This window comes from Armigeres subalbatus, chromosome 3 (genome assembly GCF_024139115.2).
Source record: "Armigeres subalbatus isolate Guangzhou_Male chromosome 3, GZ_Asu_2, whole genome shotgun sequence".
NCBI classification, from domain to species: domain Eukaryota; kingdom Metazoa; phylum Arthropoda; class Insecta; order Diptera; family Culicidae; genus Armigeres; species Armigeres subalbatus.
In genome coordinates, this window is record NC_085141.1 from 361,800,297 (window position 1) to 361,818,556 (window position 18,260).

At 40.5% G+C, this 18,260-nt stretch overlaps 1 protein-coding gene and 1 pseudogene across 3 annotated transcripts in view; one reads left to right on the forward strand and one right to left on the reverse strand.

Annotated features, from left to right (window-relative positions):
• LOC134226261 (glucose-6-phosphate 1-dehydrogenase) overlaps window positions 1-9,300 on the reverse strand; it is a 23,520-nt gene extending 14,220 nt beyond the window's left edge. The window contains exon 1 of one of the 3 annotated variants that reach the window (XM_062706919.1): window positions 9,124-9,300. Coding sequence is in view for 2 of the 3 variants with exons in the window: in XM_062706917.1 (XP_062562901.1) it covers window positions 5,988-6,048 (61 nt within the window). In the remaining variant the exon portion in view is untranslated. Of the gene's footprint in view, window positions 1-5,987; window positions 6,127-8,387; window positions 8,708-9,123 lie in introns of those variants that run through there. The other 2 variants (XM_062706918.1, XM_062706917.1) reach the window with 2 other exon arrangements.
• LOC134222863 (integumentary mucin C.1-like) lies at window positions 8,749-16,356 on the forward strand (annotated as a pseudogene).
• Window positions 16,357-18,260: the final 1,904 nt, after the last annotated feature.

Below are 18,260 nucleotides of genomic sequence, written 5' to 3' on the forward strand. Positions count from 1 at the left end.
AAACCGTCTTATGACAAGTGAAGACACTCCACTAGAAGCTCTAAACAACCTTTGACTGACGTATTGTAGAGCTCCACAATTGTTAATCTTGGGTGATGTTCCTCCAGTTTTCATAAACGTTTAGGGTTCCCTTGGTCCGATTCCACCGCGTGCAGCAGCTAGCGTGTTCGTGGCCTTCAGCGAAGTCACTGGCCTCTATCCGGATCCCTGGTGAATATTGTTTTTGCTATTCTTTCTTCCGACATTCGCACTAAGTGACCGGCCCACTGGAGTTTGTCGTATTTAATACGATTCACAATATTTTCTTCCTTATACACTTGATACAGCTCGTGATTCATGCGTCTGCAACACACATCTTTTTCTAGTTTCCCATCGAAAATTGTACGTAGCACTTTCGCTTGAAAACGTCAATCAGAGCAATTTCGTTTCCGATATCCGAGAAAGCCCCTATTCGCAGCAGCAATACGTCTTTTCACTTCACAGGAAACGTCATTGTCACATGTCACATGTCATGTGTTCAAAGATAAACAGATTCTTCAACAACTTCCCCATCAAGCACTACCTCAGCACTAACACCAATAGGTCTACCTTCATCTTTACCCGCAACCATGTACTCCGTCTTGGTAAGTCGATGATTTAGTCTATCTTCACCGGCTCCCTCTTGATTAGGGCAAAAGCCTCCACTACTGCCATGCGATCGAAAGTAGTCAATGTCGTCTGTTAAGATCAGGAGCATATGCGAACATGTGATGATAGTGTCATTCTTCTGCACACCAGATCTCCTAATCACCCCCTCGAGTGCAATATTCTATATAAATAAAAATGAATTTCTGTCTGCCTGAACCTTATAGACTCCGAAACTACTGAACCGATTGGCGTGAAAATTTGTATGCAGAGGTTTCTGGGGCCGGGGAAGGTTCTTAAGATGGTTCGAGAACCCTCCCTTCTTTGGAATGGGGGCTCCCATACAAATGAAACAGAAATAACTCGAGATCTAAGCAGAGAATAAATTAATTTTAGGCGAAACGAAATTCATAAGGGATCATCTTCAGGCTAAACATCTCATCCGTCGTTGATCGGCCTTCACGGCCAGATTTTGAAACTAGAACGAAAAAACTGATAAGACTAGTCAGTTTCTTCATCTACTGAGGGAGCGCATCTAGTTACATTTTTTTTTCACACAGATTCTCAGTGGATTCAGAATGCAAGTCAATGTAGAGAAGGGGGATGAAATGATGATGCAATCACTCGCCCACTGCAAGCCGAATATACCTCTGCACTTGCCACGAGTTCGTACGGAATTTATTGGAATGTTTGGGTCAAGGTTCGAGTGGCAGAGGTCCGTCTTGGTTAACGAACTGCCAATGTTATAGATAGAAAGTAACTGATGGAATTTCTAATTGGATGTAGGAAACAAGCTCTTTAGTTCATTTCCAAATCAAGCAGATACTGCTAGAATAGTCAAATTGAAGGTATAGGAATAGAAATGGAAATGGTATGGAAGTCCATTTCCAGTTCTAGCAATTGCTAGAGATAAATATATAGAAAGATACAAAGTAGGAGAATGGAACGGACCTTGGATTGAACCCACGACCTCTCACGTATGAGGCAGAAGTAGTAGCCTTATGACTACCAAGCCCGCTCTCTTCTCCTTCTCTTTTTACTTTGTTACAAAAAAATTGTTCACGATTACGCAACTGTTGAAAACAAAATGTAAGAAATGACGATTGCTTCGGGAATTCCGGTATTTCAGGAGGACTTCTTGGTGGCCACTCGGGATCAATGAATGATATTCGCAATCTCGCGCTTAGAATCATAAGGGCGTAACTGTTTTGATCGATTTATCTTCGACGAGTTCATGGTTGTAATGAAGGATGATTGCATCTTCTACCTGAAGTAAATATAAAATCGATGAAGAGAAATCGATCAATACAGTTACGCCCCTATGATTCTAAGCGCGAGCAAAGACTCTGCTTCTATACTGCTATTACAAACGATTTTCGAAAGTTTCTAGAACGAACTGCAATAATTGACCACTGCTCTGGATGTCCCTGCACTTCTGGAGCACCATGGAGCTCTCACAACAAATGACGAATTTCAATAATTAACCACTGCTCCGGATGATTCGGAGCTTCCCAAGGATAACTTAGTGTCCACCTGGAATAAATTGATGGCCCTGGACATTACTTTACAACGGATTGTTTAAAAAAAGGAGCAAATTTCTAGAACAAACTTTCGTAGTATCAGATAGAGGCCACCTAGAATCGAAGAGTAGTGCATGTATTGGTTTTGATGTGACAATCTTAAAACAAACGGTTTATGAAAAATCACATCTGTCTAGAAGAATTTCTGGAATCAATCATATCCGAGTGTCCGGAATTTTATGGTGGGTCTCCTGCTGATCACCCGGCGTCAATTAGTGGTCCTTGCTTTGATTTTGCACTCACATTGCTAGATAAATTGATTTAAAACAAAATGCGGCTCTGGAAATGTTTATGAACATTCCTGACTCCTCAGGGAACCTATTCCGGAATTGGCAATCCGGGGTGAACTTGTTTGATGAACCCAAATAGATCAGAAATAAACGCTTGAGACAATTTCAAGAAGTTTGACACCCACATTGTTGGGGGTCCAATGAGAAATGTTTTTGGTCAACCCCGGCTCCCTGGGAACCTGTTCCAGAATGGCCACTCCGGAGTCAACTTGTCTGGTGAGCCTAGGATCATGAAGGACATACGCAAGTTTTAATTTCATGAAGTTTGATACCCATATTGTTGATGTTCCATTGAACAATGTTCATGGCCACCTGTGACCCCTCGAGGAACCTGTTCTGAAATGGCCAATCGAAAGTCTGCACTTCTAATGGACCCAAATCGATAAAAATCAATCTAGTGATGAAATTTCAAGAAGTTTGACACCCATATAGCTGATTAGCTACCGAAATCCACAATCAGTATCATTTATGCAGGACATGTTCCTGGAAATCCGGATTTTCCAGGGATCGAATTGACCGGATCGGTTTCGTCCTGATGACATCTTTATAGAAGAGAAAATTCTGAATCGAATAAGCCCAAAATTGTTGAAATCGGTTGAAAATTTCCCGAGATATAAGCATTTTAGTTTCGTGGGTACCCGGGTACCCTGCCGGCCTGTTAAGGGTGTTTTTTGCCGGCCACACAACGGTTAAAAAAATATGAGGGAAATCTCCTAAGAGATTTCGGGAGATTTCAATGATACAATTTCCGTTGGTATTTCCGAATTTTCCGTAGGAATTCCGACCAAATTTCCAAAGAAGAAATTTCCGAAGAAGTTCTCAAGACACTCAAGTGTTCTTTAAGGTTTTTCTTTTTAAGATTTTCCTATATAAATTTTTAAAGGAATGTCTTGAGCCATTTACTGAACAATTCCTGTATTTATCTCCGTAGTAATTTCCTGAGAATTTGTCTAAAAAATCTTGGAAGCCATTCTTGAAAGAATGTACAGATAATCTAAAAAAAATTCAAGTTCCTTTGGAAATTCGGTAATTCTGGTGGAATTATGGGAGCCGAGGGAATGGAATACCTGAAAGAATTTCTGTGTATTGCTAAAAGAATTCCTGATAGAAATTTCGTAGGATTTTCTAGAAGAATTCTGAAAATTCAATTCAACTCAAATTGTGGAAGAAATTTTCGAATGAATTCCTAAAGGAATTTCTGAAGGTTCTTCTTCTTCTTCTTATTGGCATTACATCCCCACACTGGGACAGAGCCGCCTCGCAGCTTAGTGTTCATTGAGCACTTCCACAGTTATTAACTGCGAGGTTTCTAAGCCAGTTTACCATTTTTGCATTCGTATATCATGAGGCTAACACGATGATACTTTTATGCCCAAGGAAGTCGAGACAATTTCCAATCCGAAAATTGCCTAGACCGGCACCGGGAATCAAACCCAGCCACCCTCAGCATGGTCTTGCTTTGTAGCCGCGCGTCTTACCGCACGGCTAAGGAGGGCCCTTCTGAAGGTATTTCTAGATTTATTTGACTGCAAACCTGATTTATATTTTTGGCATGTTTTAATTCCAGATTAAAAACAGGGTGTTGTTTTCTTTCGTGGATTCCGTTTAAAGTTCTTTATTAAATTTCTTCAGAAATTAGTTGAGAAAATATTTTCGAAAATCTATTCAGGTTGTTCTTTGGGAATTCCTTTAAGAATTCTTTCAGAAATTCTACCTGAAATACATTTGGGGATTCCTGCAGAAATTTCTTCCAAAATTTCTCCAGAAAATCCTCCAGGAATTCTGTCGGGAACTCCTCCAGGAATAATTTATAAAATTCCCCCTGTAGTTCATTTGAATATTCCGACAGGGATTCTTTCGTAAAACCTCCCGTAAGGCCTTTATAAATATCTCAGAAATTCCTTTAGTAAAACGAGGTCATATTCCTTTCATTTTCAAAGGGAATTTAAAAAAAACAATACTGGTGTGGCAGCTTTGATACCAATGAGTGGAGCGACTACGGGAAAAGACCTGAGGGGAGCTGTTAAGACCTGTATGAAGGAGCTTGGACTCTTAAAAAACATAAATGCTTTTACAACTGCTGGAGCCGGTACCGACAATGACGGGAAAGAACATTGGCATTGTGAAAAAATATTGATAACTAAATCATCTCAAGCAAATGGATTCCAATTTAGCACGTGGAAATAGCAGATCGAACTTGTGAATACAAAATAAATGTTTGCGCTAACTTATTAATTTTGAGCGTGACGAAGTTCGGTGGGTCAGCTAGTACAAGAATGAAAACAGTGTTTGTACTGTACCAGGAAAGACAGGCTGGTGACGTGTTAACCACCTTTGTGTCTGAAATATTCTTGATAACTTATTACGATATACATGAAACAAAACACCACATAGTGAAAAAATTTAAAAAAAAATGGAAAAATTAAAATCTTGCAGAATTCGTCATCTACAAGATTTATCAATAACCCCTTAAAAGACATGGCATAAAGCATTTCTAAAGCCTAAAGCATTTGATCCGCAGTTTCGAAGTTCGGTTGTCGGTGGCCTCTTAGGGGCAAGCCAGAGTAAACGCGACGAGCGATGCGACGCGACTCACGGAAAAGAATAACAATCATTATCAACAGGCTGTCAAATTGCACTGTCGCGTCGCATCGCACGTCGCGTTTACTCTGGCTTCACCCTTAGGCATATGTATCATTCTGCCATTTCCCCACTCACGAATTTGCAAAAAACAACATTCGATGCACTTCTAGTGGACGTCACGCTTGACTAGTTAAGTGTTCGATAGCCCAGTAGTATACAACCCAATCACTTCTAGTTGTACTACAGCGTGCAAGTGTTGTAAAGCACTTGCGAGCGTACGGCAGCCCGGCGTTTGGGAAATAGATTCTTATCGCTCTGATCGCCATTCATTTGGACGTATGGCGATTAAGTAGGTGCATAGGCAGACAGCTCGCTTGATCCAAACCAGTAGCGGCGGCGCGTGACCTGCCAGTTCATCGGGCGATTCGTTCGTTGATTTAATAACTTTCACAAAAGCACTCGTTCGAGGGCTTTTTAACCCAACAGAATTATGAAGCTACTGTGCCGCGGATGACCCATGTCGGTAGGCGTTAGCATTAGAAGAATCTGACTATGGGTTCGAATTTCGTGTTTGTTTAATATACAAAGACAAGATTGAGTAAGAAATCTCATTTCACAGTTATGGAATAACTGTGAAAGTATTAGGTTGCGAGCCGTCAATAGTCTAGTTAGAGGATGTATGTAACGCCGCTAAAGAAGAAAAAATGGAATACAGTCTTGCACCGTAACGGATGCATCTCGCCGATAAGATTAGGTCTCGAAAATGAGCTTCAATCAGCAATAACGGTAACACTTCCGAACACATAACAAAGTTATTTTATTTCCATTACTAGGCAGTTTTAATTTTGCTGATCTCATCACGCACATTTTCGGGTTTTAGATCTATAAAAGCTTTTTAAGCCAATTTTACCGTAGTGAATCAATCCGGAACCGACTCCTTTCATCAGTTGCAGCATTGTAACAGCTTGCATTTTCACTGCTCGTGCCTTTGAAATCACAGTTTATGTGAGACCACTTCGCTGTTGAATTGTGATATCAATCTTGTGTGATCGCACGTTACAAAATCAGTCACCGAAAAGCAAAAGTGGTTGATCTTTTGGAAAGCACAACATGCGTTGAACAATTAACAACTGAACAAGCGCCGACCACCTACTCCGTTCAACTGATTGAAGGTCTCACCGTTGTGGTAGCCGGAGGTTGGTTGCTATTTGGACCACAAGAGTTTACTTTAGTTTCGATGTTGCGACATTTACAAGCCGCACTCACACACGCGTTGTTTTTATTTCATTGAAAGAAATACTACTGCATTAAGTGCAGCGTACGGCTATGGGAACTCAATCAGTTGGATATAAGGCATTCAAAATTGGTTCGAAGGTAATTGTATTAATATGTAAAAACTTTGGAATAGAATCTATCTATTAAAGACAAATGACTATCCCAACTCTAACAATAATGGAACTCAATTCTCCTGAATCCACCTTTCTGACATTGAATATTGATTGCTGTGTGAAAAAATGTGCATGATTGATTAAATTCAAACTACGTGAAAAAATTTCTTACAGCACATGAATTTATATGCAAGACTATGACGCAACCCGCATATATTTAACTGATAAATGATGGCCATCCTCAGATTTCCAAAACAAACATCGTCCCAGTATCACCCCACAAATATTTGACCTTAGTGTGGTGATAAGCCATAACAAATCGCTCTCCCAAAATAATAGCCAGCACCTGAATGATTGCGGCTAGCGCTGCTGGGGGGAATACTTATCACGACTTTCACGCCGGTGTGCTCTATCAGCATTTAGTATGTTTGGTATGGGTAATAAAGTGCACTCACGATGACAATGAGTCATGATTAACAGGCTCTTCCCAAGTGAGTTATTTGATAATCTTGAACGGGTTTGGGAAATTATTTTAAAACCAACACTATCACAATGGTAGGTAATTTGAATGGGAGTAGAGAAACCCAAAACACCGGAATGTCAATAGCATTCTTTGGCTTCCAATGCTAAATTATTCATTTGATGTCCAAACCGGTTTTGTTGTTGGAAACGCATTTATCCATTCCATCATAATCTTCGTTTGAAGCCGGTTTTGAAATTGACTCGATTGTTGACCCTTGTTGTAAGTTTAAGCAGGGCAAGTGAATTGATCAATATAGTGGAATTCAGTTGACTTGCCTAAAGTTAAATGTGTTATACTTCCTTCCGTTGAGGCATTCAATTCGTATTCAACTCAAGTGGATTGCTCAATTCACTTGTCTTATCTTAGCATCTAAGCATTATACTAAGTTTAGATTGGGCAAAATAATTGATCAACCCTATTAAATGCAATTGACTCACCAAAAGTTTCATGTGTTCAACTATCTTTCAATTCAAGCGAGTTGAACCACCTCAATTGTTTCACGTCCCCTTCAACACAAAGTATGACTCAATAAATGGACATTTCCCTAGGTAAACTATTCGAATCAAGAAAACCGGAAATTAACATATCAAGAAAAAAAGAGTAAAATGAGTTCTGAATTAGGTAATTTTTTAAAAATTAGAAAAATGATCATCATAAAATGATCATCTTATATTTCCTCGTAAACTTCCTAGAAACCGGTTGGAAATCTGACAATGACAGTAATACTTTGATACATCTTCATAAATGATCGCCCCACTATGCACCGCGTTATATATTTAGGTAACCGCTTCGGACCGTTTGAGACCCCACATCATCCAAGCGAATGCGTCCTTGACCGACACAACAAGCGGCGAACGCCAACGAACGATGCGGCGCACTACATAACAACCTGTACCGCTTTCCTACCCCACAAGCCATGCTGCTGACCCTCATCGATCGAGGGGATCTAATGCTCGTGCCCGTAAAAAAAATACTCTATTTCGTTCCATATTATCTCGTGAGCTCGCTTCGCCCCACTTCATCCTCCGGCAGTGCATCTTGTCTGAATCATTCGCACTAGGACGCCTGCGACCGGCTCAGTAGCTGCAAGTGCTAGTTATAGGACCTGCCACTATAATACCCTTGATGCAAAGTCACAGTCACCCTCTGAACAAATCGCGATCTTTATCTCCAGACATTGGGAACGACTATACGGTGGCTTCAACTTGTGACTGCTTCAACCATGACGTCGACGAATTGGCTCTTTTGCTGTTTACATAGTGCCTTTATGACCTCCACGCTACTAGATCTCGATCGGATGTGAAGTCACGTGACTTGAATTTGGATCAACTGGGATTGCCGCACAGTTCAGAACTCGTTTTTGTTTTTTCTTATAAAGTGAAAGTGCTTTTCGGATTACCTTTGCTCGTCATCTTGTTAACTGGATTCGTTATCTACTGCACTGATTACTAAACCTCGAAATTCACACACGGAAATAAAGTGCTAATCAACAAACAAGGCGAACACAGTTGAAATTTAGGAATTTATCTCAATTCGGAATGTAAAAAGCTAATGAACACAAATAGCACACAAAAAAAGTAAATCACAATGCAAATAGGACTGGAAACTGCTAATTTTATCCACGTCAAAGTGCACCAAAACAGCACAAGCTACACACGCAGTGTTGAAACGATATCCGCAAGCTATCTGACCGAGTTCCCCGAAAAGACTGACGAGCCGTGCCCACGAGATGTGTGGCTCGAACCCTACCTCACCAATGCATGGTCGTCGTGGTCACCAATTACAAATACCAACTGATCGCAGGTAAATATTGTGTGCAAGAAAATCGACATCGCCATAGGCAGCAATGTGATGAAAAAACAACTTTCTTGTTGTCACTGCGCGTCGCCGCAAGTATAAGTACACCCTTAAGTGATATTTGCGCAAGTATACGTTGCGAATGCAAACATAGATTGAAGGCGATTACAGTATGCAGTACACTCTTCCATGCATACACGACTTCTAATATAGATAGCGCTACACAACTGTAAGCATTCCCATAAGAATTTTGGATATTATCATGCAAACTGGATACATCGTTTCGGCGGTTTCTGCATCTAATCTAATCTAGTTCTAACAATTCCAATCTTACTTACATGTGTTACACCTGCTCGAAGTAATACCGAAGACAATTCTGGGAGATTACTTGGTTGCACAAATGCACAGCACCACGATGTTCTTTTCGACTTGCAGCGCGGCGCGCTTTGCACGTGTTGCTCCAAAAACTAGAATATCCAACTGCATTCGCGCCGACGCACTGACTATATCCTAGCGTGGCCTGCACGATGTAAACAAAAACAAAGATGGCTTGACGGCTTTGTGGTATGAGTCAAACTACCGCTCTCAGCGTCGCACTCTCTGCTTTGGACGTCGCGACGTCATCGCGCGCCAAAGCACATTACAGCGCGTAGGGAGCTCCGAGCATTGCTGTTCTAAAAGCAGTTGTTGGTTTCCTACTTACCTACTGTTGCTACCGTTGACTTTGCGTGAAACCCTTACAGTTATTTGAAGAGTTTTAGTGAATTTAAGAATTTTGTAATTACCAAATACTAATCAGTTGTCAAAATGGCGTCGAATTTATTGTTCCACTGTATCCGTTCAGGGAGTTTTGGACGCGACGAAAAAGGTACGGAATGGAAAAAGAAACAAACATCGCCATGTAATGAAAAGCTCCTCATGTACCTGCGCAGGATTTTGATGATTCGACGCCGGCGGGAAAGATGAGAAGCCTTCGATGTCTCGACGATGGCGGTCACTGGCGTGTCAGTGCTGCAATGTGGCGCGCAGCGATGAAGGTGACCCGTGTGCGATATGGTCGATTTCAAGATGCTGAGAGAGTGGCGGCTGGAACGGATCAAGCGATCAAGCTTCCGATTTCGATCGGAGAGAGTATTGTGGCACTTGGCCTGAATTTCCTCGGAACGGTCTGCTCCGCCAAGTAGGGACACACGTACCCAAGCGACCCGGCTTCGCGTACCTATTTGATTCCCCGAGTGGGAAGTGTTGTGTCCTCTATCCCTTGGTTAGGATCGAGGTTCGTGGACAGTCAACGGACGGAAGCGGGGTAAAATATATCACGAACGGAATCTTGATGAGACGATTAAAGCCGCCAATTAGCGACAGAAAATCCGGCCGTACAAAAAAAGCGCAGGGCGCTGCGTGTCCAACACGAAATCATATTAAATTTAGGAATTGTTCACACCTTTTTTAGATGTGGGTTTTTTTGAATAAGATTCTTCATTGAAAAAGTGCAACGCACTTTGTTTTGATTTCTTTGACGCAAAAGCGATTTAAAAAAGTATTTAAAAAGAAGTTTTGTCACATATTCTGTCGCGCCTTTACGGCAGTGGCAATTATATTGCTACCAATTTTCAATGTTTATGAACTGTTTAACTGTATAACAAACATACTTCTGAGTTTAATACCATATAAACATTGATTTTAATTGCTGTTTTTGTTATTCCATTGTTTAGTTTATAATACCTTCCAAAGGGTTAACCGATTCAACACGGATTTTTTTTTTCGTGTTTCAATATAAATTTTGGACATACTGCTTCAAAAACGGATGCAAACCATGAAAAAGTAGATATATTTTTTGTGACCTAGAGCTTCCAAACTTTCCTTGAGTTCAGATCATGGTGATCTACATAAACAACAAAGCGTTTTACGGGCCCTCAGTTTAAATTTGAAAATGGTAATGGTACTTGAGACATAATTAAACTGTTTTTATCAAATCGGTACTCCAAACTATTCTTGAGTTCAGATCTTGGAGGTCTACAAGATCAACATAATAATTCATAGGTTCCCGAGCTTGTGTCTTATTTGGAGAAGCCCCAAATCATCATTACACCAGTATATATAAAAAAAAACAACATTCCTAGAATAGCTACCGTACTCCAAACCATTCTTGAGTGCAGATATTGAAGGTCTACAACACCAAAAGAGTGATTCATAGGGTCCTGAGCTTGTGTGTTAGTTAGTAAGCAACCTCATGGGACATCAGTACACCACTATATACAAATCACAACATTCCTAGAGTTCCTGCGGTACTCCAAATCATTCTTGAGTTCAGATCTTGAAGGTCTACTAGACTAACAGAGTGATTCATAAGGTCCTGAGCTTGTGTGTTGGTTAAGCAACCCCATGGGACATCGTTACACCAGTATATACAAAACCCAACATTCCCAGAATATCTACGGTATCATACATAAGTTCAGATATTGGAGGTCTGAAAAACCAACAGAGTGATTCATAGGTTCTGTAGCTTGTTTGTTAGCTGGAGAAGCATCATAGAACTTCATTACACCATTATATAAAAATCACAGTATTCCCAGAACAATTACAGAACTTTAGAATTCTATAACAGAGTGATGCATAGGTTCCCAAACTTGCTTGTTAGGTGGAACTGCTTCAATTGACATCATTACACACTACGTACGTACGAATAAAAAGCCTCTTATTATGATCACAAACATTGCATCAACATTTTTTCTGTTCCTTTTATCGTCAATAGTGTTATAGAATAAATCTAGGCCTACGAAACCACGGCGTCCCTTGATGACCGGCTGTACATGTGAATTGTTGCTACTCCATAATCAATCAGAATTAGAGTAAGTCACACATAGAAGGCGTTGACATTGTCATACTCACTTGCTTAATACTCATCAATTATCATACATATGTTATATATTTTTTACATATAACAGTATTCTCAATCAAAATTGCAATTGAGTTTTGAGCTTGAGGTTCTACATGATCACGTTCGATGTACGATATGTTTACCATTTCTATGAGTATTGAAACCACCAAGGGGTATCATGAGATGACAGTCTAACCTAGAACTAAATAAAGCTCGCAACATATTCAATCGACAATTTAATTCATTTCAGAATTGCACGAAAGTGATTGTAGCTAAGACGTATGAATAATTTAATAAAATTTCACTTCAAACGCTTTTCACCATACTTATCCCAAAATGAATTAAATGTAATATCTAAAACATGTTGCTAAAAAAGTCTATCTCTCAGTTTCTCTGCAACAATTTGATGTTATTCTGCGAGATCATCAACAGACGCTTCAGGCGCTTCAGTAAAACTTTCATTTTAGTTGTGAAATCATTTAAAACAATCAGATTCGAAACGACGCGTTAAGCTCTGATGCACTGCTACATGCAGCACACTAGGAGTAAACTTTTTGGAAGCAGCGTACAAAAAGGTATCACTATTTACGTTCCTCGTTAATAATCTTCTTCATCGAACAAATATTTATTTTTTTCGAGAAATGCTCCTATTTTTGATGAAATTTGTGTAAGGTGGCCATTCACAAGGTGCGTCACATCCTAACTGGGACGGGGAGGGGGGATTGAGCAGCGTGACGATTGATAAAAATACGAGAAAGACGAAAATAATAGAGGTTCATTACAAGAAGTGTGACGAAGAGGGAGGGTTGTGAAAATGTTAATTGTTTTACGTGACGTACTTTATGGATCTTCCCTAGATGTCCTTCGCAATACAAATTTTAAGGCTGTAAATTCATGCTAGACCATCGTAGATCTTCTTGTTGATCGATTCGAATATGAAGAATTGAACTCATGGTGATTTTGGATTGTCGTACAAAAATGTCAACAAATTCTACTGTGTCTATAGTGGTGTAACGAAATACCGTGGAGCTATTCCAACTCATAATTCTACGATCTACATGAAGATCTACGACATCCCATCTATTTGATGGGATGTCGTAGATCTTCATGTAGATCGATTTGAATATAATAAGACCTGAACTCATGGACAGTTTGGAGTGTCGTAGATGTTCTACGAGTTCTGTAATGTAACTATAATAGCGTAACGAAGTCCCGTGGAGCTATTTCAATTGATATAAATAGTGGGGACATCAAAGATTTTCATGTTGATCGATTTGAATATAAGGATCTGAGCTCAAAGACAGTTTGGAGCGTCGTAGATGTCCAACGAATTCTTTAGTGTGTCTGTAATGGTGTTACGAGATGCCCTGAAGCTATTCCAATACATAAAACTAGTGGGGACATCAAAGATCTTCATGTTGATCAATTTGAATATTCAGATCTGTACACAAGGACAGTTTGAAGTGTCGTAGATATCGAACGAATTATGTTGTGTCTGTAATGGTGTTACGAGGTACCCTGGAGCTATTCTAACTCATAAAACTAGTGGGGACATCGAAGATCTTCATGTTGATCGACTTGAATATTAGGATCTGAACTCAAGGACATTTTAGGGTGTCGTAGATATTGAAAAAGGTCCGTTGTACCGCTGGATAGGCCATGCTTCCCCTTTCAGTCATTTTGCCATGCCAAGAGTGAAGACATGGTGAAGATATGGCAACCTCGCAGTTGAGTATTGAGATGCGAGAAGATCGGAACCAGTTGCTCCGGAGTATAAATCGGAGCGAACTGTTCCTGAGGGACAGTTTCGTTCTCCGGCTGCCGACGAAATCCAGGAGGAGGATATGAAGGGCATTTGCAGATAGATGGAGCCGGTGGTGATGGCGCTTTGAACCGCCACAGCTATCGCTGCGGAAACAACGATGGAAGAATGAGAATCGGTTCTTCTTTGGGACGGTCATTGTGGAAGACTTCTTTCGTTTTTTTTTGAGGAACTCTGTCCGCTTTAGACAGCCTTTTGTGTTTGTTGCTGCAGTTCGCGCACTTGGGAACAACAGGGAACAACCACCTCCATCTTTGTACATTGATCGGTAGCGTGCTGGTTGCCTCACCTGTTTCAGCTCGTCTCCATGTAAAAATTCCAGGTGACGTTTCCAAAATTGAAGTCTGCTGCTTCTTCCGTTTTTTCGTCAGCAGATTGCCGACATCGTCACGTTTTTATTATATTTATTTAGCGTTAGACGTCATATTTGTTTGGAACACTGAAATACGGAATAAGGTACCCCGGGGCAAGTGGGACCTAAAAAAACGCTAGTTCAGCAAAATTGTTAACGCATACTTAGAAAACAGGGTATTTAAGAACATTAACCACAGATACATCATTATATGCTTCCATTGTTGAAGTGTAGAGGTGTTGGAAGCCATTTATTCAATTTTAAAAATATTGGTAGTGCTAGAAATAAATTTACCTTCAGGACTCACTTACCCCTTCAAACGGGGCAAGTGGGACCTATTCTGTTTTCTACTGTCGAACGAAACTACATAATACATAAGTATTTCCAGATCATGGATAGAGATTGGTTGCATGTGGACTTTATTTTTGCAAGAAGAAAGGGATTATAATGTTAGCAGGTATGAAAACAAGACAACAGCCGATTTACTGTTTAGTTGGCTGTTGTCTTGTTTTCCATAAGTTTACTTTTGTACCAAATGTTTTAGGTGGCAAGGATAAGCAAATATTTATTCACTTTTCGTACAAATAAATATTTCTCTGTTTAACACATAAATTATTATATAAATCAGTACTTCAGAAGAAACGTTTTTATTCAGGCGATGCGCAGTGTTTTTAATTTGTAACAGAACAAAATTTCCAATTTATGTGTTACGCACTTTATTTATCTGAGAATCTGATGCGAAGTTTGAAAATAACAAAACACAAGACAAATCCTGTTGACCTATTGTAGAATAAATAGATTATTTGCATTGTAAACGGAAGAATATCGCATCATAGTTATAGCCATTGCTCTTCTTCATGCGGGAGATAATTTACAGAATGCAAAATACACATTTGGTAATTAACTGTACAATACTTTTTAACATCGAAATCCAACTGCAACTGATTCAGATCCATATGATATATGAATGACGAAGTTATTTCTCTCTAGAAACCATCTGAAAATAGTTAAAATAGCTTTTCGGATATGTTGTTCAAATATGTCCCACTTGCCCCATGTATGTTAAAATACAAGGGCAAATAAAAATGGCAGATTTTGGCTTTAATTAAAAATTTCAAATCGTTTTCGATGTCACACAATTATTTAATTGCTCAAAACATTCACTTTCCACATCAATGATAAATTTAGAAGCGACTATTTAGTTTGAAATCCATTGAAATAAAATAAAAGTAATAGATTTTATCGGTAGTTTAAAGTCATGATCAAGCAATATCATTAGTTTGGTGCTTTTAATGGTTTTGATTCCAAATATTTTTGTGTCGGGAGAATTCGTTTATAGTTCTGCTTCATCTTCCTAGAACATTGTAACCATCAAAAACGTTCATCGATTCATCTGCAGTCATAGTACCCACTTACCCCGTATTTTCACTTGCCCCGGGGTACCTTAACTGAAAAACGGTTCCAAGAAGATTTCCTCTGATGCGTGGATGACTCTTAGAAGGGTTGCTATTTAAACTCCTTACTACTACTACTACTACTACTACTACTACTACTACTACTACTACTACTACTACTACTACTACTACTACTACTACTACTACTACTACTACTACTACTACTACTACCATTACTATCTACTACTACTACCACCCATACTACTACCATCTATCATACTATTACTACTACCATCATCACCACCACCACCATATCATCATCATCACCACCACCACACCACCACCACCACCACCACCACCACCACCACCACCACCACCACCATACCACCATCATCACCACCACCACCACCACCACCATCATCACCACCACCACCACCACCACCACCACCACCACCACCACCACCACCACCACCACCACCACCACCACCACCACCACCATCATCCACCACCACCACCACCACCACCACCACCACCACCACCACCACCACCACCACCACCACCACCACCACCACCACCACCACCACCACCACCACCACCACCACCACCACCACCACCACCACCACCACCACCACCACCACCACCACCACCACCACCACCACCACCACCACCACCACCACCACCACCACCACCACCACCACCACCACCACCACCACCACCACCACCACCACCACCACCACCACCACCACCACCACCACCACCACCACCACCACCACCACCACCACCACCACCACCACCACCACCACCACCACCACCACCACCACCACCACCACCACCACCACCACCACCACCACCACCACCACCACCACCACCACCACCACCACCACCACCACCACCACCACCACCACCACCACCACCACCACCACCACCACCACCACCACCACCACCACCACCACCACCACCACCACCACCACCACCACCACCACCACCACCACCACCACCACCACCACCACCACCACCACCACCACCACCACCACCACCACCACCACCACCACCACCACCACCACCACCACCACCACCACCACCACCACCACCACCACCACCACCACCACCACCACCACCACCACCACCACCACCACCACCACCACCACCACCACCACCACCACCACCACCTCCCCCACTACTACTACCACTACTACTACCACTACTACTACTACTACTACTACTACTACCACTACTACTACTACTACCACTACTACTACTACTACTACTACTACTACTACTACTACTACTACTACTACTACTACTACTACTACTACTACTACTACTACTACTACTACTACTACTACTACTACTACTACTACTACTACTACTACTACTACTACTACTACTACTACTACTACTACTACTACTACTACTACTACTACTACTACTACTACTACTACTGAAAATACTAAAAATAAATGCAGGAGAGACTTGATCCCCTTTTTCTCATTTCCGATTTATTACAGCCAAAAATTAATGAACTTTACACGGCTTTAATACAGACTTTTTAAGAAATACATTATTTAGCTTTACTGATATGTGACAGTCTGTGTTAGTATTTCTTTTCGTTATTTTTTTTATATGGGTGACTAATGAGGAATCAAGTGTCCCCATACACACTTAATTTTTTTTATCGGGATCTAATCAAAATGTTGAACTTTTACCGTGAATCGCACAGCCGTGCCCTAGCAAACATGTTTTTACCGAGATTTCTGTCAAAATTGCTGATAATCAGAAAATAATTTGCCGAAAATCAGCTAACAAACGTAATTTTTGCCGGAATATCAGTTATTTATTTTGCTGGCGCACGGCTTGGATTTTTGCCGAGCTGCAGAAATAAAAACTGAGTGTGTAGTGAGACAACAACTCAAAAAATAAATATTCTAAAATTGTGATGCAATGTTGACATTTTTATCAGTACAGAAGATTAAGGATTTTTGTGGCTTTGAGCTATGAAAATTGAGAGCATTTGGTCATTGTTAGGAGACATTTTTCAATTTTTGCGTTACTATTGAAAAAATCTTTAGGATGGTTGAAACACAAACCATCCAGCAGAATAAATGAACCGTTTGTTTGAGAAACTGCATATGTAACATTTTTGGCCAAAATGAGATTTTTATATATTCTGAATCCTCGTCCAAAACTACGTATTCTGGCAAAAAAAACGAAAAAAAAAATTTGTTCAGGAATGTATGAATTTGTTTTAGTTTGTTTGAGAAACTACATAAGTCCGCACTTTGAAGAGCAATTGTGAAGTACTGTTTATTGTTTTTGCACTGGAAGTGCCCCAGGGCGTTGAGTTTTGCCAAAAACTATTGATCTGCATCGAAGAAATCAAAAGATTCGGTGCCAATTTGTTCAAAAACAGTTTTTTGTTGTTTTCTCGAAATTGTGTAAAATGGATTTATGCAGTTTCTCAAACAAATGATTCAAATATTCCCGTAACGCTGGGTAGACACCTTTGCGTGGTGTGTTACGGTGTAAGATCTACCACGGTCGCATTGTCAGCTACAGGCGAATCCTGACCCAACGAATACCTTCCCCGATATCCAACTCCGTGGTACTGAGGGTGTCGCTGAGTCGGGGGCCTCTCGTTAAGTTAGTACTACACCAACAATTCCTTCCCCTCCCAAGTTACGGTGAAGATGGGCGTGGCCAGGAGTAGTAATCCTCATGCATTTGTGATTTTTATCCTAGATTGAAATCAAGGACCACACCCACCTTGATTTCTGATAGCAATCCGAATAAGGATTTCAAAAGAAAAACATGAGTATCACTAGTGTCCAATCTACGAAGTACACCGTAACTATGCTATGCTATGCTTTCTCAAACAAATGATTCAGATACAGTTTTTGTTTGCTACGCTACATAATTTGAATTTACTAGTACGTAATATAAATTATTCACTGTAACGAATTCAACAAGTGCCATGAAAAAATATTTTATTTAGCTACAAGATAAAGATTGTCGCTGTCGTCGCTGTC